The sequence below is a fragment of the Bactrocera latifrons genome, unplaced genomic scaffold (assembly GCF_001853355.1).
Source record: "Bactrocera latifrons isolate USDA-ARS-PBARC rearing strain unplaced genomic scaffold, ASM185335v1 scaffold_67, whole genome shotgun sequence".
Lineage (NCBI taxonomy): Eukaryota > Metazoa > Arthropoda > Insecta > Diptera > Tephritidae > Bactrocera > Bactrocera latifrons.
This window is the reverse complement of record NW_017537345.1, coordinates 1,381,888-1,407,550: the sequence shown is the minus strand read 5'-3', so window position 1 is coordinate 1,407,550 and position 25,663 is coordinate 1,381,888. Positions and strand designations below refer to the sequence as shown.

Below are 25,663 nucleotides of genomic sequence, written 5' to 3'. Positions count from 1 at the left end.
TGAAAACTTGCAGAACGCATTCAACACTCTTAGCGAACAGTTTAGCGCGAAGGGGAGTTTTCGTAAAATTTTCATTATTTTATGTTTACTTATTAGTTTTACCATTCGTTTAATTTTAATTGTTGATATTGTGTTTAAAGTCGATCAATTGTACCGTATAAATAGTGCCTGTGTTTGAGTGTATATTTAATGAATCTTTTAATAACAACGTTACTGCTGCTACTGGGCTGCAGCGCTGTCATTAGTGAACCCCCAGAACCGTCTTATCGCCTAAGCAAGAATGTTATACCCATATCATATGATATTTGGCTGAGACCATATCTCTCAGTCAGCGATAGAGAACGCCGATACACTTATAATGGGGCTGTCTCTTATACACATCTGATGTGTATAAGAGACAGACCCCCAGAACCGTCTTATCGCCTAAGCAAGAATGTTATACCCATATCATATGATATTTGGCTGAGACCATATCTCTCAGTCAGCGATAGAGAACGCCGATACACTTATAATGGGGAGGTCAACATAACATTACAATACAGCAAAGGGCAGGAAATCACTTTACATAAGAATATTATTGAAATAACTGCCATTTGGCTGTACAAATACAACAACAATACGCCTTTAATCATACAGACATTTGATACAAAAGAATTGATCTACGATAACATAACACAAAAGTTAACAGTGCCTTTAAGAGATGAGCTAAAGCAGTACGACAAATACATGTTACGCTTTGGGTTCTTGGGACAAATACGCGATGGCATGCAAGGCTTTTTCCGCGCCAATTACACTGACGAAAACAAGAARGAGAAGTGCGTGCAACTTAAATTGATAAATGTTGATATTTTTTTGTGATCTCTAAAGCATAATTTGTTGCATCAAATTACAGATGGATCGGGGTAACACAGTCCCAGCGTATCGATGCACGCAGCATATTCCCTTGTTTTGACGAGCCCGATTTTAAAGCTACATTCCGCTTGGAAGTGAGTCGGCCAATTAAATACAGGACAGTGTTCAATGCAGAGTTATTGGAGAGTATACCAGATGCGTGAGTATTTGAAGATATGCGATTCGCATTTCATAGTTGTGTAGAGAGTATGAATGATAGAATATAGAATAGAGCATATAAAATATATAATGGACAATATAATTATACATAATTTGGATTATATTATATAAGGCAAAAAATGTAGAAAATAAAAACATAGAATATAGAACATTGAATATTGAATTTAGAATATAGAATATTGAACTAGAATATATAATATGGAATATAGAATATTGAACATAGAATATAGAGTGCAAAATGCAGAATATACAAAATATGTCGAATGCAGAATACATAATACTTATATAGAATATACAATAACATATAACATAGCCTGTTTAATATAGAATATAGTAGACTACATAATATACCATCGAATTTAGAATTTTTAATGCACTTTCGCCAATTTTCCAAAACAGCATTTCAATTATATACATATGCCCTCAGTTCCAGCTTTAATCGCTATTTAGACATCTTTGCTCCGACGCCACCTATGTCCACATATTTATTTGCATTTATGGTTACTGAATACGCAACATATGGCAATGATGATATTAAAGTAATTACGCGTGCAGAACATCAAAATTATACACACTTTGCTTACGAAGTGGCTAAGCGAGCTTTAAAAGCTTACGACGCATACACCCGTCTACCATACAAGCAATTAGGACTGCCTCTCATGCAAATTGCKACATCACCGAAATTCCCACATAATGGAATGGAAAATTGGGGTTTAGTTATTTATAAGTAAGTGATTACATATGTACATAGTTATCGTATGCATCTATCACCTTAGTGGTGTCTTATAATCACATGCTAATTATATTTAGAGAGGAAGTGCTAGTACASCTGCCTGGCTACAATGATGGCTGGTCAGACAAAGAGTACACGCTCACSATAATTGTGCATGAGACAGCGCATATGTGGTTCGGCAATAGTGTGACAATGGAGTGGTGGAGTTACTTCTGGTTAAATGAGGGATTCGCGCGCTACTATCAGTACTTCTTCGCGCACCAGGTACGAGTCATAAATGCTTTATTAAGTGATTTATTATACCTGTACTTTATATTTTGTGACACTTAAAAATGCTTTGTGCCTTCGGATGAACATTCATACATACATGCATATATATTTTATGATATTTTTTATRATCTCATAGCTATATCCGGAGTATCAATTAGATCAGCAATTTGTTATAAAACAAGTGCATTTGATATTTGAAATAGACGCTACGAACCGTACCCAACCGTTGACCAGTCTAGCTACAAGTGTAAATAGCCCGGATGAAATCGGTGAAAAATTTAGCAGCATCACTTATGTGAAAGGCGCAGCTATTCTGCGTATGATGGCCAATTTAATGGGTGTGAATAATTTTGATAATGCCATACGCGATTACCTAAGAAGATAGTAAGTATATGAAGAGGGATTTTTCTTTTTGTTATTATTTTATAACGTTAATAAAACCATTAGCTTTAACTTCTATTTGCCAAAGAAGCATTCTTCCTATTTCAATGAAGTAATAAAACACTGCTTTTTGCTACACATTTTCTCAATACTATTTTTCATATCGTGTGACAATAATATATAGTACATTTATTGAAGGTCATCGCAACCGAGGCTAGTAACAAAAATCAAGAGACTTGGAATAAACATTAGCATGCTTATTTTGGCTCAAAGGAGCTAGTGTGGAGGCGATAAAATTAAAATTTCTTTTTAAGTCCGGGTCATTTTTGATCAGATGGTATCTTATCAATATCTCAATTGGACATCAAATTACTGTGGTTTGACGCTGCGGAAATATCGCTATATATAAGTAAATATTTAGATATACATACATACGACATTCCAACGATGTTGACGTAAGTCTCCAGAGCTAATGGAATTCTTTATTCCTGTGAAAGTACAGTCGATGCTGTTATAGAACTCGATTTCTTTTGTATGGCCACCACGGGCACGCTTGCAGAAGTTCGGATGCTGAACCCAATTTTCGACGGTTTTCAWGCATAAATCGGCCGATACTGCTGCAATTTCACGTTCGATCTTGGTACGAAGTTCAACAGTCGTCGCTGGGTTGTTGGCATAGAGATTACACGTTCACCAAACTAGGTTTTCAATGAATCGATTGTGGCATTTGCTGTGTGGCATATGGCGCCGTCCTGTTGGAACCACATATTGTCTAAGTTCATATATTCAATTTGGGCCAAAAATTATCGGTTATCATTAACCAAAGCTTGATGCACTGACTTGTGTCTTCCTCAATTGATGCGTCGACACTACTCGTATCTTCGCGGCACGGGAACAYTTTGTACTGTACCTGTGGGTTTAAATTTTTTTACTAGACGCTCAATTGTTGATCGGCACGATTATGACGACCATAAATTGGATGTAGCGCTCTAAAAGTTCAGGCCACTGACTCCGAATTTCTGTAGTAAATTTTAATAATTTATATTTTAATTAATTCATTGTTGGATCGTATATCTTTCCATGATAAAATGGCAAACCTTATTGAAGAGACATATCAAATGAACATGAAAAATATGACGTTGTTTGCTGTTCCTACTTTTGTAGCGYGCTTATTGAAGCCCCCATTATATTGGTCAATATGCACATTTTATTATGTTTATCARTTTTGTAAAATTACTTATACTTTTAATATGACTCTATTCCACTAAAAACCCATTATAAACAGTTTTTTTTTTTTCTTTTTTTCTTGACAGTCATTTGAAAAACACCAAACCAGAACAGCTCTTTAAACATTTGAAAAACCATTGGCCTATCATGCCGCCAGTTCATTTGGAACAGTTCTTCTCCGATTGGACCGAACAAGTCGGATATCCGGTACTGTTAGTCAATATCATTGCTAAAGGTCAAATCAGGCTAACACAGAAGCGTTTTTTGTTGGATCCCCATGATGCTAAGACTGACATACTCACATATACTATACCACTTACTTATACTACTGACAAGGAGCGCAATTTCGATAACCTCACAGCACGTTACTATATACAAAAGGACAACGATATGTCTTTAGTTTTTGACAAACCTTACAAATGGATACTATTCAATTTACACCAGTCCAATTATTATCGTGTGTTCTATGATAAATCTTTATTGGGGCTACTTAAAACGGCGCTGGCCACAACAAATCACAGCGGCATACCAATCATAAATCGCGCACAGCTGATCGATGATTTATTTCATTTCGCAATCGTCGGCATGGTGAGCTACGATGAAGTATTTGAGTTTACGGAATACCTGACATATGAAACCGAATATTTGCCTTGGTATGCATTTTTCACAAACGTGCAACACGTAGCACAGCGTTTTACATTGGAACAGCAAACGTTGTTTAGTAGCTACTTGCGTTCTATTATGTCTAATATATATAAACATTTGGGCGTAAAACGAAGCAATGATACAGTACTCGACATTTACAATCGCAATATGGTCATCAACTGGGCATGTAAATATCATCTGTTCAATTGTGATCGTGAAATGGTAGAGTACTTCAATGAATTATTGGGAACCTTCTCTAAGGCGCCAGCAGATTTTCGTGAAACACTCAATTGTAATGCTATAAGGGATAGCCAACTTTCCTTTTATGGAACTCTCGACCARTGGTTCAAAAATGAGAAAGTGGTTAGTGAAAAACAGAAGCTCATGCGAGCAATGAGCTGTACGCGGTTTTTCCATGAAACACAATACATCAGAATACTCAACGGTGATATACCCAATGAATATGCCAGTATGAGTATAACGGAAATGTATAAACAGAATCCCGAAAATGTAGAACATGTCTTATACATGGTCACTACTAGTATTGAACATTTAGTACTCAGGTATTTATTTTATGATACTTTATCGTCATATTGYTAATGTCTCATTTTGACTTAGGGTTGGTGGCTGGGCGAACCTTGCTGACTTAATTAAAGATCTCGCGAACTACTTAACCACGCCAAAGCAGAAACGAGTACTGGAGGAATTCGTGGAGGCGCAGGCCTTACATTTCGGTTCTTCTGTTTCAGTTCTTCATGAAGCCATTGCTAACGTCAAAACAAATCTTGAGTGGGCGAATTTGCACCTGCCAAAGCTAATCCAATACTTAGAAAAGCGAARTGGTGCTGGAGTAAAGAGCATAACGACGATCTTGCTGATTTTCGTAAGCGTTGTGCATAGGTTTCTTTAGGCTTTAAGCTTATTAATTTATTTAGCAAAGTTGGTTGTTAAATTAATATATTTTGAAAATTGTAATTTTAATAAAAAAAATTGACGAGTCTGGTGCATGTAATAATTATTCAACTAAAATTAAATTTGAAGCATAGGGAAACCCAGAAAGCTGGTSAGCGGAGAAGGAAGTGTATTTTTTTCCTGCTTCAATTTTGATCTAATAATATGTCTAACGTCACTGTAGATCTGTACTCTAGGACGAATTCTCACSCGAATTTATACATTCTAAGAACATACATACGTGCACCGTTATAAGGAAAGCACACTTTCTCAACTTCATTAAAATAACTARCACGGATGTTCGAAAATCTTATATTACGCATCTGTGGGCTAAGTRAAGTATTGACCCGATTCARCCCTTTTATAACACATAGGCATACTACTATCACGAAAAAATCAGCTATAAGCACGGGGTCTACATATTCAGTGGTGGCTAAAAGCTCCGTTAGGATCGCTAAGAATCTCCCCGAGGCGTTCAACACCAAAGGAGGTGTCAAACAAGGCAAGGCCCTATCGTACGACTTTTTCAATTAACTCCTGGAGAAAAGCAAGATGCAGAGCTGAATCGAGCAGGTACAATCTTCTATAAGAGTRTACAACTGCTGGTATAAGTCTACGATATTTATGTCATTGGCCTCAACATCCGCAAATGGGTCTAGTAGTGAACGCGGRCAAGACGAAATATMTCCTGTCATCAAACAAACATTCGTAGCACTCGCGACTTGTCTCCTACGTCACTGGTGAGAGTCATAACTTCGAAGTCTAGATAATTTCGTTTCTCTTGGAACCACTATTAACACCCATAAAAATGTCAGCCTCGAATTTTAACACAGAGTAATTCTTACAGGTGCTACTTYGGACTGAGTAGGCAATTGAGAAATAAAGTCCTCTCTCGACAAACAAAGACCAAAYTCTACAAGTAACTCACCATCCCCAGCCTACATATATGGTGCAGTGGCATGGACGTTGGCAACATCTGATGAGTCGACGTTGAGAGTTTTCGAGAGAAAAGTTCTGCGAAAGATTTATGGTCCTTTGCGCATTGGTCAGCGAATATCGSATTCGGCGGAACGATGAGCTGTACGAGCTAYTTGTATACCACGRCATTGACATAGTTCAGCATATTAAGTGACAGCGGCTGGTTCGTGTCGTCCGAATGATTCTAGATTTCGTGATACTTTGTAGCTGTAGTGTATAAAAATTATCAGAAAGCAGACACGTTCGTCTCAACGTTGAGTMGATAACTTGGGTAAAAATTGCAATAGAATTCATTTATTCCTTGCCAATAATCAGAGGTTGGATTATTATTCGAAAAAGAAATGATATTTCGAAAGAAGCAGTCATAAATTTCAAATTAAAAAGGTTGGCTCAGAAACTCACATTGTAAGTATGGTTTTAAAATTCTTGAAAAGTTTACGGTAATCTGTTCTGAAAATAATTTCGCTGGAAACCTTGCATTTGGTCATTTGATACTGCAGTGTAATAACACGCTGAAACTCTTTGTATTGTTGTGATCGCTCTAGAAATATTCTTACTATAGAATACTGACCAATCGGTCTCAAATTATTGGTTACGAGAGGTATAAGAGTTAAATCTGCCATTAAATAAATGGATGAAACATGATTGTACCATTAAGTAAGTCGTCCAAAGCGTTTAAAATTAATACAGTTGGTGGGTTTGGCCATTAATTTTTAGGGTCATATGGAATTATTTTGGAAAAATATAACGCAAACACCTGAAGATACTTTTAACTCGATACATTTGAAAAGTAATTTTACAAGAGGTTCACAAAGTTGGCGCCCATGACAGTGATAACATTGGCAACTGACTCAARCTTCTGCCCATTTAACGTTTGGAAACAAATCATGAGGGGATGTTTTTTGGCCATTCAGCAATAAATCCGTCTAATAATTCCACACAAACCATTACTATTTTGTTCTTCAACGAGAGAGAAGTCGAGATTGATCACACATTATCTTAGTAAAAGATGGTMATTATCCTTAAAATTGCTGTGTAAGTCTTGGCCGACAGAACAGCTATGCCGAGTAGAATCCACTATTTCAATTATTTTTGGTTCTCAGCTGTTTACGAGATGATCCCTGTCTTATTGAAGATGRTGAAAAAACAAAAATGCGGCAACTCCTTTAGATTGCGCTTAAATAGAGTCAGACAGTACTGCGAAATGGTCTGATGGGTATGGGCAACATGGTCTTTTGTGACTCAAATGAAACATCTGTTTCGCGAACCTTCTGTTGACGTTTCTTCAAAACTAAATCGTCTTGTTTTCTTTTTCAGTTWTTTTCAAAGCACCCGGGTGTGGTTCATCATTTCGAGYCAAATCTTGTTCAACGATGAGGCCCATTTCTAGCTCAWTAGRTATGTAAACAAGCCAAATTGAAAAAGACCCTGTCGAAATTCAARCTGCAAATTCATTCAGAAAAARCAACGTTTGSTGAGGTTTGTGGGCCGGTGGAATCAATCGGTCCATATTTCTTAAAACGTTATGACARCGAGAAYGTAACCGTCGCGYCRTGATAACTGACTATTTGAAGCCTGGAATTGAATCATGTGATCTCGACGACATTCGATTTCAACAAAACGGCGCCARTTCCAACACATCTCATCAATTATTGGATTTATTGAGAGAGCACTTCGGTGAGCAGATAATTTCACATTTTAGGCCGGTTGATTGGCCACCAAGGTCGTGTGATAGCACACCGTTCGACTTCTTCCTGTGGGGATTAGTAAAGTCTAAAGCATTTGCGAACAATCCCCCTTCGATTCAGCACTTGGAGCAAAACATAGTCCGTGTCATTCGCCAGTTACCAGTGGAAATACTCGAAAGAACCATCTGAGGTAATGACGAATAAAAAATCCTCATTAAATTGAAGTTTTTTTAAAAAAAATGGGGGATACCTCGAAATGGATTACCCTTTACTTATTGAACTATACTCGTAATGTTTGGTTGTGCTCGAACTTAGGTTTTCCTTACTTGTTTTCTCTTCTTTTTATAGTATACGTTTTGCTGCTCTATTGTTGTTATTTGYCGGTAAATAAATAAACAGTAAAACATATGTAAATATAGTGAAAGGGAGACAGATTATAGATATAACGTTTTTGAGATTTTGCGTGTAAAAATTGACGAAATATATATTTTTTAAAGTGTTGTGTGTCTATGTTTAAAATTTTAAATTAATTTTGTATATAATGAAATTATGTGTAACAACTCTGCTGCTGCTTTTGGCGTTAAGCGCCATACTTTCGGTCAACGCTTACAAAGGCGAACCAGTCTATCGCCTGAACACAAACATTCGGCCTGAGTCATATACAGTTGTATTGAAGCCATATCTCTTAGTCTCGGATGGACCACAACGTTTCACTGTTGATGGTGAAGTTTTCATAACAATAAGAGTGAGAGGCGAGGACGTAAGTGAAATTACCTTGAATGCGCACCAAATTGAAATCACAAGTGCTTCGCTATCTGACAATAGCATAAATGCTGGAAGGCTCATACAAACGTTTAGTACAGCCGATTTGAACTACGATGAAACTGCACAGAAATTAACACTGAAATTGCAGAAAGAACTGATGCCGAACGGCTTGTATCTACTACAYCTCGAGTACGTTAGTCAAATACGTAACGATCAAAAAGGATTTTTTCACGTCAATTATACTGACAACAGCGGYAACGAAAAGTTGGTGGAAAATATTTTTAGTATATTAGTATAAACACTGAATTGTTGGCATTTCCTTGCAGATGTGTCGGTCTAACGCAGGCKCAACCCATCAATGCGCGCATGATATTCCCCTGCTTTGATGAGCCCAGCTTCCGAGCGCACTTTAGCTTGGAAATGAGTCGGCCAGCTAATTACAATACCGTTTTCAATACGGCATTAATGGAAACCACGACAGATGGGTGGGTGTGCGGCAAAACCAATTGTTGACAAAATTTATTTTMATTTTTTTATTTTTGACATTTTCAGTGAAGAACGCTTTTGGGATCGTTTTGGTTCATCTCCAGCAATGCCTACATATTTATTTGCATTTATACTTTCTGAGTTCGTTTCTCATGGCAGTGATACTTACAAAATAGTAACACGTGTAGAGCATGAGAATAAGACCGATTTCGCTTATAAGGTGGGCGAACGTGCGACAAATGCTTTTAACGAGTACTTTCAGATACCTTATAAAAAGTCGATATCTTACATGCAACTCGCAGCAGCGCCGAATTTTCCATTTAACGGTATGGAGAACTGGGGTTTAATGATCTACAAGTAATTTCCACAATAATGAGTTAGTTGTCGATTTCTGAGTTGTAATAAAAATATATTTTTAGAGAGCATGTGCTGGTGCACGAACCTGGCTACACCGATGACTGGTCCAACAAACAGTTCACTCTCTCAATAATTTTCCACGAAATTTCGCACATGTGGTTCGGCAATAGTGTCACATACAACTGGTGGAATCATTTCTGGCTAAGTGAGGCATTCGCGCGCTACTTTGAGTACTTCATGGCACACAAGGTAGTACAGCACCAAAGCACCGATTTTTATTATTTTAAGGAGTTGTTATTGTCATATGTTTTGTCATACTTGATTCAATATTTCAGCTCTACTATGAATATAGATTAGCTGATCAATTTGTGGTGAATGAAATGCATTTGGCATTGAGTTTAGACGCCTCTAAAAGCACGCAACCTTTGACTAGTCCGGACGAAGAAATACAGTCACCATCGGAAATTGGTTATAAATTTAATACTGTCACCTATACAAAGGGTGCATGTATAATACGTATGATGGCCACTATAATGACCCAACCGAACTTTGACAAAGCCATAAGAGATTATCTTGAAGAATTGTAAGTATCTTAAGAATAGTATTTAAAGACAAATGTTTTAATTAATAACTAAAAATATATATACATATGTATATATAACAATTTGTTCGTCAAGAGAGGACTTTAATTCTCAATTGCCTACTCARTTTAAAATAGCATCTGTTGGGCAGAGTTATTATGCGTTGGATTTCGAGGGTGACATTGTTGTCGGTTTTAWTACTGGTTCTAAGAGAAACGAAATTATGTACAACTTCGAAGTTATGACTGTCAATAGTGGCGTGGGAGCTAAGTCGTAAATGCGACGACTGTTTGTTTGGTGATATGAGATATTATTTCGTCTTGCCTACGTTCACTTCCGAACTAAATCTAAAGAAAGCAGAACTAACGACGCGGGTGTTGAGGGCAATGATGTCGATTTCATAGGCGTACGCCGYAGCAGTACACTCTTAAAGAATATTGTACCTTCTCGATTCAGTTTTGCAGCTCGAATTATTATCTCCGGGAGTAGATTAAAAAAGTCGCACGATAGGGAGTCGTATTGTCTGAAACATCGTTTGATATCAAACGGTTCGGAGAGGTTCTTCCCGATCTTGACAGAGTTTTTGGTATTGCTCAATGACATCGCAGCATAGAGGCAGCTTTTTTCATTCTGTCAAAAACGGCGAGGAGGTGGTGTGTCTATATTCTCTTTTCACGGGTCTTTTTCAAGATTTGGCGCATGGTAAATATCTGGTCGGTTGATGATTTTCCAGGCCTAAAGACACACTGATGCGGTCCAATCAGTTTGTTGATAGTGGACTTTAATCTTTCACACAGTATGCTGGATAGAGCCTAATATGCGATGTTGAGGAGGCTTATTCCACGGTCGTTGGCGCAGATAATGGGGCCTCCTTGTTAGTGGATTGGCAGAGCACACTTAAGTTCCAATCGGCGGGCATGCTTCGTCTTACCATATTCTACAAAGTAGCTGATGCTTCGCCGCTGTAGCTCGGCCGRCAATCCATTGGCCCGCCGCTTTATTGTTCTCCAAACGTGTATTTGCTATTCGAACATCTTCATAGTCTGGCAATGGAACTTACGCTCCATCGTCAACGATTGGGTAATCGGGTTCATCTGCTCCTGTCGTTATGCTTCCACTGCCATTCAGCAGACAGGAGAAGTGGTCCCTCCATAATTTTAGTATGATCTGGGCATCGGTTATTACATCACAAATGGAGCTTTATTAAAGTATGCTCCGGTCTTGAAACCTTCTTTAGTCGCCGCATTTTTTCGTTGAATTCTCAGGCATTACCCTTATCGGGCTACACACGTATCGTGGCCAATTGTAACGTTGCGGGATGGGTAGTCTGTCTTCTGTCCACTGCGACATGACACTCCTCTTCGTTTCCGTTTTTCTTTTGCTGTTTCCGAAAACCAATGGTTTCRTTTGCAGCTGCATTCCCACAGTTCCCTTATACTGAGTTGCGGATGGGTGCTCTCAGAAATCAGGAKWATGCAAAGCAAGCARAAAATCGTTCGACTATCTGTTGTGATTGCTGCTTTTYGACGTCGAACCTTCCTTGTGTTTGTTGACGTGCGTTTTTTGCTTCGCAGAAGCGATTRCATATCTTGGCYGAAGCAAAATAGTGGKCTGAGTAAATGTTARGATCTCGSAACGTACGCTCGTCTAAAASACTGGAGACGTGTKTTCCGTCTATCACAWTTTGATCGATCTGRTTAATGGCTTTTCAATCCGGAGAAAGCCAGATAGTTTATGAATTTTCCTAYGCTGAAATCTAGTACTAAAAATAATCAAATAACATTAAATTATATGCCTTTTATTTCTCCTTAAAAACATCCTTTATAATGCTGTCTCAATTTATTTATACGTATATATTTATGTCTCTATTTTTCATGAATAGTCTGTATAAAAGCACCACGCCAGCAGACTTATTCAAACACATCGAAAACAATTGGCCCACCGCGACWCCTATAGATTTGTATCAGTTCTTTTACGATTGGACCGAACAGGTTGGATATCCAGTACTCTTCGTAAACGCCAGCGTGGAAGGTGTTGTTACGCTGACGCAGGAACGTTTCCTGTATGACTCCGGTGATGGTAGTAACAAGTCACTCACCTATGTCATACCAATTAGCTATGCCACAGAGCATGAACGAGATTTCAGCAATTATAATTTTCCACGTTTTTATTTCTGGAAAGTCGATAACATGACAATTAGCTTTGACAAGCCCGTCAAATGGATCATCTTCAATCTATTTCAAACCAACTACTACCGCGTCTTCTACGATAGAACTACTTTGCTTAATATTAAAGCTGCGCTAATGGAGCCGCACCACAGCGAAATACCAGCCGCAAATCGCGCGCAGCTAATCGATGACTTATTCAATTTTGCACGCGTCTCCATKGTGGACTAYGAGACGGTATTTCAGTTTTTAGAGTACTTAGCGAATGAAAYAGACTACTTGCCCTGGCATGCAACRTTYACGAATTTACCGCGTGTGACACAACGTTTAACGCGGCAGCAACAAAAGGATTTTGCCGAATTTCTAAATRTCACCATGGTTAAGGTCTACACCCATCTGGGCTTTACACTGACTAATCTCACCATCCTCGATACATACAATCGAAATGAGGTCATTAGCTGGGCATGTAAATATCATTTATTCGATTGTGATAAGCGAGCTCAGCTACTATTTGATAAGTTCAAGAAGTCTGGCACAAAACCGGCTCCAGATTTCCGCGAAACATTCTATTGCAGTGCGACGAGAGAAGGAACATTTGCCTACTATCAAACGTTAAAAAACAGGTTCGACGATGAAAAACTGGTTAGTGAGAAGAAGAAGATAATACGYGCCATGGGCTGCACGGGACACTTGTATGAATATCATTTTGACAAAATTATCAGTGGCCTTATACCCAAGGAATACGCTATGGATGCAATTACGTCGATGTATACACAGAATCCGGACAACGTGCGATCTATATTCATTATGCTCACTAACTCCATCGAGAAGTTAGCGGAAATGTAAATTTCTTTTATAACAATTTAAACAAAAGTTCAGCACTAGGTTTAATAATTTATTTTCTTTATATTGTAGTTTGGGCGGCTATTCGAATGCGGCCAATTTGATCAGTGACATTGCAAATTACCTAACCACACACGAGCAGAAGAAATTATTGGAAGATTTTGTGAAGACAAATGGCACACTTTTTGAGAGCTCCGTACCGAAACTACACCATGCTATCTACGTTGTGGATACTAACTTAAAGTGGGCGGAAAAGCGTTTACCGAGACTTATCAAATATTTGAAGAAATCGAATGCTGCGTCTATAAGCAGCTTAACTGCTTTTTCGCTTATATTCATAAGTTTTAGCCAAGAAATTTGTTGTTAATTATTTTGCTATTAATTAGTTTTTTACGTCGCTTTTATGTTTATTTGTCGACGTCAACATTATATTTCTATAATTTTCTTAAGTCTTGAGCTTTTTAACATTCTATTATATTAAACAGTTTACAGCTTCGATTTCATAAAGATGACGTTTTGGGTATAATTAGAACTGAACTGAACTGAATATTACTCAAATATATTTTATGATTTAATTTATTTTTTATTATTTCGTTCCTTTCTTCTGAAGCCAGMATTTGTTGATAACATGARTTTTTAAGTGGCATGAAGTTTAGTTATTTGAAAGACATATTTTTCTAAAAATAAGGTAGTCAAAAAAATATTTTCGTATTTCTAATCACACTTCAAATTATTWTTTTATATTTGTAATGAAATATACCAATTTGTTCGACCACTTTTTACCATTTTTCCGCTAAAGATATATCCATCAGTGTAAAYATTTTCTGGTTTCTCTGCAAAAAACTGCGACAAGTAATTTTCACAGGCTTCTCTTGAAGCCAACATTACTCCATTAAGAGAGTTCTGTATTAACCGAAACAAATGGTAGTTCGATGATGCAATTCCAGGCCTTTATGCATCAAATGCATATGCATCAAAACTTCCCAGCCAAGCTCTCCCAGTTTTTGCCGAGGCATCAAAGATGTGTGTGGTCTAGCTTTGTCCTGATGGAAGACGAAGCCCTTTATTAGTTGTTGATATGTGAATCAATCGTTCAGCCAGGCTGGAGCAGCTCATAGTGGATGATTCTTTTCCAATAACACCAAACACTCAGCATAACCTTTCGAGGCGTCAATCCTGGTTTTGCGACCATTTGTTGAGCTTCACCACGCCACGCCATAGGACCATAATCTTTTTCGCATATTGTTACACATTCAGCCACTACAGCTACCACAGCTACTACAGCCACTATATCCCCAGCAACAACAATCAACCCGATATTTCAGAACTGATACATACGCACGAACATACAGCTAAACATAATTTCACAACGAACTGATAAACAAATGTAATTGGACACTCAGACAATAACATACGATCAGCCACTAAAGCGATAGCACATTTGTATACATACTTAAATACTTACGCGATAGAATTTGAGACTCTTTGAAAATTGACCCTTTCTAACTTCAAAGAAATCCGAACCAAAATTAATTGGACACTTCTTAAAAGTCAAATTACAAATATTTCATTTGATGCTCACCGACGATCAGCTTATCAGCTAAGTATAAAAGACAAGACGTGACAATAAATCAGTTCAGTCAGTTCAGTTCAACTCTACTATTTAATTGTGCAGCAGTAAATCCATTTCCCGAGGATTGAAATCTAGCGTGAACCAAAACAGGAAGTGAAAACGACAACAGGAGCCAGGACCCCAGAAATTTAGTAACCTTCATAAAATGCTTATTCATTTTCCTTTTGCAGCTCTTAATAAAAAAACACGATTGTAATATTAGAAAAGAGAAAGATCTGATATTTTATTCAAACAACAAATAAATAATAAAAAAAAAAAACAGGTTATTGCAACGCAAAACCTATTATTATATTATTGTCGTATTTGATCCACTTTTCGTTTCCTGTTGCCATTCGCTTCAGAATCGGGTTTGATTTCATTTCGTTTCAGCAAAGAATCGCTGATGTTTATTCGGTCCATTAAATTTTTCACAGACAATTCACGTGGTACCCAAACATCGAGCTTCCTTTTGTAGCCAGCTTTTTTAAATGGTTCAAAACCATTTGATGATGAATGTTAACTTCCTTATCGATGTCATGGCTGCTTTTGTGACGGTCTGGTCAGTCTTTTCCATAATTTTATCGACTTTTTCAACGAAAAGAACGGAAGCGAGCCAACAGTGTTGTGCTATACGAACTGCTACAGCATCGCCTCCGTAAACTTCACAAAATTCATTGGTGACTTGCGTGGCATTCTTTTTTTTTTATACAAAAATTTTAAAATAAAGCGAGTTTTTTTTATTAATTTCACTAATTCTTCAAAAGTTGTAACTTTTTTTCCAACTTCCCCGAATTTAATTTTGGTTAAAAAAAAGGCTTAAAATCTCACCTTTCCAGCACTGGAAATATACGACTGCATCGACGAAAAGTATGAAAAGACTGCCTTCAACTACCCAATGTGAAGACAAAAGTGATGTGAAGATCATGTAGGCTAAGAACTAAGGCTGAAAAAGGAAAGAAATATTTTTGAAAAATGAAGCTTCTGATCACTGTGAACTGTCAATACAATTACCCCAGCGATATTCCGACTTGTTCAATCAGTCTTAAAAATAGTGGAAGTCAGAAAAGTAAGCCACTCATTTCATTCCGCTGAGTACTGCGGCAACATTTTGTAGCCTAATTGTCCAAACATATAGTTGAAATATGCGCAGATGTGTCGTTATTTCGGAAGAGTACTTTTCTCTTCGAAGGATAGGTCCGTTTTTTTGAAAACCAGCAATTTTGCGTAGTCCAATTCTGTGCTCAATTTCACCTTCTCCAACTAGTCGTCGAAAATAATGTCTTGCGAATTTTCATGTATCCATCGTCTCTGGTATGTACCAGTGAATCCATGTTCCGTCAACSGTCACAAAACGCTGCTGAAACTCATTTGGATTGCGCTTCAATAGCGCCAGCACTACGGAAATGTACACTTCTGGCTATACTTGTTGTCCGAAGCGAAACGTGCCATATACCCATCGACATAGCTTTATCATACCCAATATTTCTCATAGGATATGACACACATAATATTTTGAGCTCAAAACCGAGCCAAGCTCAGCTATCTGACRTCCCTTTGAAATAAAATTACAAATATGTATGTTAGGTTAGGTTTGTTTGATAACCTAATCAGCTACGCAAAGGATAGTTGAGGCCTTTAGCGACACCAGATAGCGTGACGCCACGTAGTGAATAAGRAGTTGTCATTCTTAAGGATGGCTGTACCTGATGCAAATTTCAATGGACTCTGTGGCCTCACTAATGATAATTCTTCCAGTGTCTCAGGTTCCTTGCTCTTGACATTTCTTGCAGTCTCCTCGATCTATCAGTCTCACGCTGCAGTCATGTGCCGACGCTAAATTCTAACTGGTGAGAATTTCAATCATATTTCTACAGTTTCTTCTATCGAATGTTCTTTGGCGTTTTAATATCCCTTGACATTCCCTTGGCCAAATCGTCGAGTAGATTGTTGACTAATGTCGATCACGTTTTGGGGTGACAGCCGAACACCCTTAACAATCTCATTCCTCATTGCCCTCATTGTCTTTGTGAGCTAGTACCCAGTAGAAGTGAAGTCGAGACACTCTCAACTTCTGATTGATATATTATATAAAGGGATATTATAGCGTTGATTGATTAGATAAGACTTCTGCTTGAAACATATTTCAGTCGGCGCTGTTAATGGAATTTTTCATTGTGAAGATAGTCGAAGAATTGGCGCTCATCAGCATGTGTGGCGCACTAAGGTCTACTCCACCTATGACACTTAACGCTATCGTGCACATAGTGCCTGTAGACGTCTATCAGAATCAGGATTCCTAAAAAACACTAGACTTCATACCGGATCACTTGGAACATGGAATCGCCAAAACGAACTCTGGCGGCTCTTTCTCTGCCCACATAGCGGCGAGGGAATTGTCGGTAGAAAGAAGCCGTTTGAGGTGAAGCGCAGTGAGCTTCTTTACGGATGGATCAAAGCTGGAAAAAAGGTTTGTGGAGGGGTTTATTGTTTGTTATAATATTTTTTCAAGCAAATGTTGTAGTCATTAAGGTAGATCTATTGATCTCTTTGCCCTCATTAAGGCCAGCATCTCACTAGTTGATTAACCGCTCGACTGACCGCTCGGCTAATTGTCGATTGAACTCTGGTATGAAATGCCATGTTTGATCCATTGTCACATATCGAAGCTAAAATTCAGTTTTATTACGACAGAACAGCTTCGAACACTTATAAGAATCAACAAATCGTTTTTGTTTTTGATGGATTGTGAGCTCGCGTCGGTAATTTTCTCTTTAGAGCGTCACATTATTCAAAACGCTATACCTCACGGAATAATAGTCTGATAGCTTTCAAATTTGTGCTTGTATCTTTTAAATGTAGTGGCTAACTAAATACAATATAATATAGTTTCAATATTAATAATTTCATCTATATATCAGCATACAAACTTTTCAGCACAATTCACAATTTCAAAGGACGACTACCCATTCTCTCTTGTGCTCTTTGTTATTTATAAAATGGTCAATAACAAAACCTGSTTACTAGATCCTCCCACAGACATTGAAAATATTTGCTTCAATTAAGTATTTTTAAAATAAATTTATTTTATTGCGAACAAAATTTATGTGAATAAAAAAAATAAAAATACTACATTAAAAATTCAATTATATTATATTAAGTTAGTTTTTAGTGGTGGTTGTCTTYGAGTGCACAACGCCCTTCTCGTCAATGTAACCGGTAGTGGATACTTTTTTGCTGACCGTTTGAGGTGTGTCATCACCACCGAAACGATTCTGAACACTTTTGGAAAGAAAKAAAATTGATAATTTTTATTAACTCAACTCAAGCATTTAAGAAACGAGGTAACACATACTTAGCGTTTGCCTTATTCGATGTCACTGACTGTTCGGTTTTGAAGACGACCGGACCGCCGTTGGATTGCAAAGATGAAGAAGCAGAGACCGATGAATAATGTGGTACCTTGTTGTAATTACCAGTGTTTGTATCATCATAGTTACCATACTGGTTGCTATTAGCATCATATTGACCATTGTTATAGCTGTTAATACTATCATATTGACCATTGTTATAGTCGTCGCTATAACCACCGCTATTTCCCGTGGGATAGTAAACACCCGAATTGGGTGTATTTTGTGAATACGATGAAGTGCCATCGTCGCCAAAGCGCTGAGTTATGCTGAAAGGTATAAAAAGTAAAATATAAATTCAAATCGGATGGAAATAATTTCTTCCAATAAACTTTATATTTACGGTAGACATAATTTTTGATTCAAAAACTCTCAAATTGTCTCAACTACAGCAGCTCTTCTCCAAATATAAATCAAGTTCCTTACATCTACATAAAATGTCTACAGTTCTATAATATTTTTAGAAAAATAGAATTTTCTAGAGAGCAAAATGAAAACTAGTTTTTCAGATTTATAACTAAGACTTTGATAAGTGAAATTTAAACTGAAGCAGCCAACCATTACCGTAAATGTCAAGCAGTAATGGTAAATGATGCACGAGGTTTGATTAACTATGKCAATATAAAACTCGAAAGATCTAAAAGATTCAAGTTTGTCAATTTTTATTCCTTCTTAGACTACGTAGACTAATTTTAATATAATTACGTCAATACATTGGTCTAAGGCTGACCGATTGTTAGCAAGAAACAACCGACTTAGATCTCAAAACTGTGGCAAACTAGTCAAGTTAAAACAATTATCATACCAAGCATTAATATCCACAAATGCTTCTCAATCAACTTGATTTCACTTACCTCACGGTTCCACTAGGGTTGTTTGAAGTTGTACTAACATGACCGAAAACAATAGGACGTCCATTACCAGATGACGAGTACGAAGACGACGAAGATGATGAGGAACTGAAAGTTTGTCGACGCAAACGGCGCAGATACTGAGCAGTCTGTGAAGAAAAATACAATAATTATTATATAATTTTAAGAAATGTTCAATGAGTTAAATTACACTGGTATACAGTGGTTTTGTTGCCCTGGATATGAGACTAATTTTAGATATATTTATGCTCACAATTCACGAAACTATCAATGAGTTTGTAAGAATTGCTCTCAATTTTTTTAAAATCATTATTTTCATTTTAATTCAAAAAAATCGGAAAACAAGAAATAAAATGGCATAAATGTTGAAAATATTAGTTTTATTTTGAAAGATTAACAAACATTGAGGTAAATAGAGAAAAAAATGTTAAAAACTTATACTATATTCCCTTAAAATGCCAGCAGTAATCTGCCATCATGCCATCACAATCCCAGCGACCCTGATACCGTTCTTCCATCACTTTTAGATCCTGGTGGAACCGCTCTCCCTGTTCTTCACTATAATTCCCTAAATTATCCGGGAATTTATCTAGATGATTGCGAAGATAGTGTAACTTTATACTTATATTTGCTCCTAGAGTCTGAAAATTTGTCAGCATATTTTCCACAATTGTTTCATAATTTGGTGCTTTATGATTACCTAGGAAATTTTCGACTACCAAATTTTCCCAAGGTTTACTTTCCGGAACAGTCATGACTTTGATAAAATCTGAGTCATCATTAGCCATATTTGAAGACCATCAAATATTCCACCCTTTAACTTTTGTAATTAAAACAGTCTCCGTCTTTGTCTAATGCTTTTACAAATTTCTTGATCATTCCTAACTTAATATGTAATGGTGGGAGTATGATTTTGTCTCTGCTTACCAATGGCTCTCTGATTACATTGGCTTCACCGACATTTAAAGAATCTCTCACAGGCCAAACATCTTGATTCCAATGATGTTRCTTTGCTATACTGTCCCACATACAAATAAAGCACGGGTATTTCGTGTATCCACTCTGTTGACCGAGTAAAAAATTAACCATTTTCAAATCTACACAGATCGGCCACTGATATTCCGAGTATTTAATTTTTTCTAAAACTAATTTTACACTTTCATACTCCTCTTTGAGTTTTGTTGAATGGGCGATTAGAATAGATGCAAATTTATTACCATTRWGCAGTAAAACGCATTTCAAACTTCTTTTAGAACTGTCAATGAAAAGKCGCCACTCAGTAGGTTTATATTCTGCTAAACCCATGTCTAAAAGTAGTTTCGCGATATCATTACAGTACACCTTCGCTAAAAAATTGCAATAACTCTTTTTCTCGTGTCCTGTATGTCGTAATTGTCAAAGGGGGCCATAGCCATACATACATACATTATTTTCTTTCAATCTTGTGGCTAACCATTCTGATCTTTGTTTTGATAAATAGAGATCACTCACGTATTAAGTCACTGAGTTCATTTTGAGAAAATAACTTGGGCGTAGATGTTTCACCTTCCCATTCACTTCCACTTGTAGACTGTCCCGATTTCTGTGAATTTGGTARCATCATTGTTTCTGAGGGCATTCGAATTACTTTTGGAACGTAAATAGGCCGAGGAAGATTTTCACTGTGTAGTATAGGACATTTTGTAGATTGTAAATCTGGATATCTCCAGGTTTGATTGCGCTTAAAACCTTTAGTATCAACAACGCAAAAGTAACAATCATTTAAATGATTTGTAGGCTCCATCCAGATCATCGGAATACCAAAGTCTAATCCAAAACATTCTCGTTTTCTCCATAACCGTAAAGACTCAACGCATAACTTACAAACTTTATGAGGAACCCATGGTTTTTCTAGTTTGTCTATTTTAAAACCGAAGTATTCAGTGTAAGCCTCCTTAACAAAGTCTGTGATGTTTCGTTGTTGTTTTTTTGTTAAATAAACACCGCAAATATAACAAAACAAATCAGTACTATATTTACACTTTCTTCTTGACGAACTCATATTTTAAAAGACAAAACAAATATGTCAGTGATTGAAACCAAATATTAACTTATCAGAACTTATTTAGATTCACGTAGAGGTACTTTGTATTGTCGAATAACTGCAATCTCAGCTGTTCTGCGGAGCAAAGGGTGGGGATCGCTAAAAGTAGGGATCACGTGATGTTTGCATGCGCGAAAAAGTTGTGCAGAAACCTAATCATGACTGATAAAATCGATTTTTATGAATAAAAAGCTGATTATTGTTCAAATTATAAGATTTGTGAAAATCATAAAAATAGGAGCATTCGTGATCTGAACACTTGAAAACATAAAAATTTTCACAGATAATCAGGGCAACAAAAAAAGTATTTTTTGTAGAGCTGTGTTATTTAGTTAACTTGCGATATCCCACTTTAAAAACTAACGGAATAGTTTTATAATAAAAATTTTTAGTTTGCAATGAAGCTGTTTTATGCCAAAAATTAATCCCAGATTGTCGCTCTCTCTAATAGATAATAGAAAACCAAGTAAACACCAAATTTTATCAGAACAGAATCGCTGACAACAAGAAGTCCAAGGRTCTTACAAGAGTGAACATGATAAGMTCAATATTTTAGACTGAGAATAAGGGGAAACTACGCTATCCTCTTACAGTCCAGTATTTAACTGGTCATCGATGAGCTTGCACAACTCTCTCCTTTGGATGTCATCAGATTGGATACGAGGTCTGCTTTCCACTTACCCTCATTCATTCATTGAACTACTTGCTACTGGTTTATTGCGACACAATTTTATGGGTTTTAACCAAAATACTGTTCATTAGGTGTATACAAAAGTAAGTTCATAAATCAACGCAATATTCGTAGAAGTATCTCGAAACTTTCTCTTCCGCTATATTTTCAATCGTTATCTGAAATARTTTCTAATTGTCAGCCTTTTAAAGTGTAACCATTCAGGTCAATCAGAATACATACACTCTAAAATGGAGAAGTCTGCTATCACTACTGCAGTGGAGAACTTTTTTTAGCGCGTCGGAGATCGGGTGTTACWTAAAAAATATTTATTCTCTTCTACCAAATTTTATTGTCTGAAGTTGTATGGCTGCRAAAGTGCCTATCAGACTCAGAGAGTATGGGCTCTTAAATGAATACTCGGATATCCTCACACGCTTTGACTTCACATCGGATGCTGCTCCATAGTTTCAAAGATGTGACCATTCACTTAAACAGGAGATCTAGTGATCTCTTTACCCTCAGTAAGGCTAGCTTCTCCCTAGTTGTGGCGATTTTAACAGGCCATTGCCTTGGTGCTGTAATGGATGAAGACTAGGTGAAAACCACTCAACACTGTCCCGTGTTTGCGAGGTCAAGGCTTAAATAATTGGAGCGCATACCTTCATTTCACCAAAGTAGCGGGAGTTTAAATTAAAAGCTTATGCAAATTTGAGTTCTTCATTTCTAACCTACCCGACCTACCACAATTTTACTGTGTATTAATTTACCATTAAAACTTTAAAACAATTCATAACATTTTTTTTTTAATCCTAAAAATCTCCTCTTTAGACTAGCACCCTGTATGTGCCTGTAAAGCGTTTAGTGGATGTMATTTTATACTCACATGTGGGCTCACAGGATGAGGCTGTGTTTTGTGGCCCTCAGCGTCGAGCGTGTAAAACGCTTTCGGTATAAAGAAACCAGCATCTGTAAACAAGAAATGTATTAATAACACTTTTAGTTTTAAAAAATTWACATTTAAAGTWAAATTTTTGATTTTAATACGAAAACCTGTGTAGAAGTTATACAACAATGTACGTATTTTCATAACAAATGACTGCTTATTTATATGGATACCATGTGACGTCAAATCTTTTAATTATAAATGCTGTTTYTTATAAAAATTTTCAGCATTTTTAATGCGATAGCTTGGGAAGTCCACTACCGGCTGAGCAGCTTGCGCAGTCTAAAAAGCCACAAACGCTTCAAAAGCACACACGCGTGTGCGACTTTTATTGTTTGTACATAGTGTATGTTTGTGTTTATACAAAGATTTTTTGCGTTTTTTTTTGTTGTTTTTGGCTTTAGTTAAGCTGCTTTGCTTTGATTACAATTTTTTTAATGTTTTTTTATCGTTTTTCTTGTTATTGCTAATTAATTCTATTTCATTTTGGCAACAAAAACACAAACACAACCAAATACAACAAATACAAATCATAGTGTTCGCTATAAACAAAAAACGGCAAACTAAGAAGCAAAACAAAAAAGAAAATGCGAAAACGCCATAATGCAGATTTACCTAAGCAACAGTACGAGCGCTTTGTAAGCTTTAGTGGCGAAAGTAGTCCATCGCAAAACCATCTACATACAAGTTTTTTTTTTTAACCTTTTTTCGGTGATTTTCAAACTTTCTAAGCTCTCGAAATTTTGTCTCGTTCTTCTTGTCTTGCTCGTGGCATCGCACAAAAGTCCATGGAACATAGAAAGTTTGGCTTCAATCATTGTTTTTCCATTGTTTCAGCGCTTTATTTTGTTTTTGCAAACTTTTGTAAGAATCTTCAGCAATTTACCGTTTTATTTGCACTTATAAATAACGGCATATGGCAGCAAGTACTTAAATGAGACTGGACGAACACGAAGCGCATTTTACGATTGCTTTTAGTGTTGTCATTACTGTAATGATTTTTCTTATTTGAGAGCATGTATTTCAGTTTTGATTCTCAAGAATGATAGGAGACTGAAATATGTATGTAAATACATTATTTCATTGGAAAATGATTTTTTACATTCTACTTGCGCTTCGAAGCGGTTTTCTTTAATTGCGAAATCATTGAGTTTATTCACTGAAATGCTTCATTTTTCTTTTTAATCATTTTTATTGTTTTCTATATAATTGTGGAGTGGATTTTCAAGTTTGTAATAAAACTTAGTCAATGTAATTGGCGATTAGCACGTAAATGACGTGTTGATTACACATAYGTACAGGTGTTTACATATACATGTGCATATGTACATTAAGGTGTGCGATAAGAATGCATCTTTAAAATATASTATTTATTTTTTAACGATATGGAAATTAGCAGTTTTCTATATTGGACTAAACATGTACATATCTATATCAGTACTAAGAATAATAAGCGAAAAAATAATAAAAAACTGGTACAGCCTTTTTTATGTTCGTGTGAAGTTTGACCTCCATATGTGCATTGGTGTGTATTTGATTGTTCTTTGTTTACGATGCGCACAATTTGTCTGGTGACTTTTATATAGGGTCATTGGACTCAYGGCATRTTCCCYGAAGCMTATTTTTTATTTTCGAAAMTAGCAAAAAATAACAAGGAACCWAAATTAACAAACACATTGGCTGGGYCTGACTCCCATTGGGTGTCTGGCCGAAATGAGTCAGATAATTGCTAAAATGTGACGACGTATTTGSTCTGTTAGAACGAGTCTAAAAGAAGTGGAAATCATCTACTACTACTGTCTGCAAAAAATATTTTGTCGAAATATTATTTTCTAGATTGGTATGATTGTAAGTGCCATCTGTGCCACATTTCATATCAAAATAATCATTAGTGTTTAGTATGTACTTGTCTTTCTGAAGTACATAAATTGCACTCGGCGATTTTTCGATGAATGAAAATATTCAAGAAAGAACTTCTATTAAGTTTTGTGTTCAGAATCAAATTTCTGATGCCAAAACGTTCAGAGTGTTGGAAAAGCTCTTCAATGATAATTTTGTATCGAAAGCAAGTGTTTTTGATTGGTAAAAATTATTTAAAAGGGTCGAGAACGCGTTGACGTCGAACCACGTCCAGGACAACCATCAGCATCAACTGATGATCAACACGTCCAAAAAATAAATTAATTTATGCTTGACAACCGATGATTAACAGTCAGAGATTTTACTGGCATCGAATATTGGAAGGATCAGTAAATACCATTTTTAATGGTCATTTGAGCCTAGGAAAGGTAAAAACGCGATGGGCTCTAAAATCACTAAATTTTTTCGAAAAGCAGTATCGCATTGTCTGTGAAACAATGCTTTCCGATTACCCGGATATCATGAAATGTATWATTACTGGAGATGAGTCTTGGATCAATGCTTACGGCCTGGAAACAGACGATCAATCGTTCGATTATCGTAGCAAGCTGAGTCAAAGCCGAAAAAACACACGTCAAAGCAGTTCAAAAATCAATGTTATGTTGACGATTTACTYCGATTATCGAGGTGTGGTGCACTCCGAATTCCTTCCATCCACCCAAACTGTCAATAAGGAATAATATTTCAGTGTTATTCGTCATTGCGCGAAGCTATTCATAAAAAGYGGTCGGAATTATGACAACACTATTGCATTCTGCATTGATTCTTGGTGAGTTTTTTTTGCCAAATTTTCAACCAGTATCGTACTGCAACTCAAACGTTCGAATTATTTATGGATTCGATTTACGTGCGTATTATAAAAAGAACAGTAAAGTTCAGATTTAATCTTGTGTATATGTTCTTTGAGTTATGAAAGAAAATATGTATATTCACCTCACCCTAATGTAAATATGTCTATAATTATTATTGTGAATTTCATAAAATCGATTTTTTGTGCATTTAATACATTCAA

General features: G+C 36.5%; 2 protein-coding genes across 3 annotated transcripts in view; one reads left to right on the top strand and one right to left on the bottom strand.

Moving 5' to 3' along the window:
* LOC108975557 lies at positions 1–13,716 on the top strand. The gene is made up of 15 exons (XM_018944114.1): positions 1–282; positions 436–815; positions 893–1,051; positions 1,499–1,798; positions 1,882–2,068; positions 2,211–2,458; positions 3,769–4,890; positions 4,946–5,234; positions 8,471–8,973; positions 9,036–9,194; positions 9,262–9,552; positions 9,615–9,801; positions 9,888–10,135; positions 12,016–13,140; positions 13,214–13,716. Exons 1-15 carry the CDS (start codon positions 190–192, stop codon positions 13,506–13,508), a joined length of 5,586 nt encoding a protein of 1,861 aa, XP_018799659.1. The 5' UTR covers positions 1–189; the 3' UTR covers positions 13,509–13,716.
* Positions 13,717–17,845: 4,129 nt separating this feature from the next.
* LOC108975607 (homeobox protein 2) overlaps positions 17,846–25,663 on the bottom strand; it is an 11,672-nt gene continuing 3,854 nt past the window's right edge. For both annotated transcript variants that reach the window (XM_018944206.1, XM_018944207.1), the window contains exons 3-6: positions 22,672–22,754; positions 19,015–19,160; positions 18,106–18,429; positions 17,846–18,032 (exon numbers count right to left, since the gene is read on the bottom strand). In XM_018944206.1, the coding sequence (XP_018799751.1) occupies positions 17,912–18,032; positions 18,106–18,429; positions 19,015–19,160; positions 22,672–22,754 (674 nt within the window). In that variant the 3' untranslated portion in view covers positions 17,846–17,911. The remainder of the gene's footprint in view (positions 18,033–18,105; positions 18,430–19,014; positions 19,161–22,671; positions 22,755–25,663) is intronic.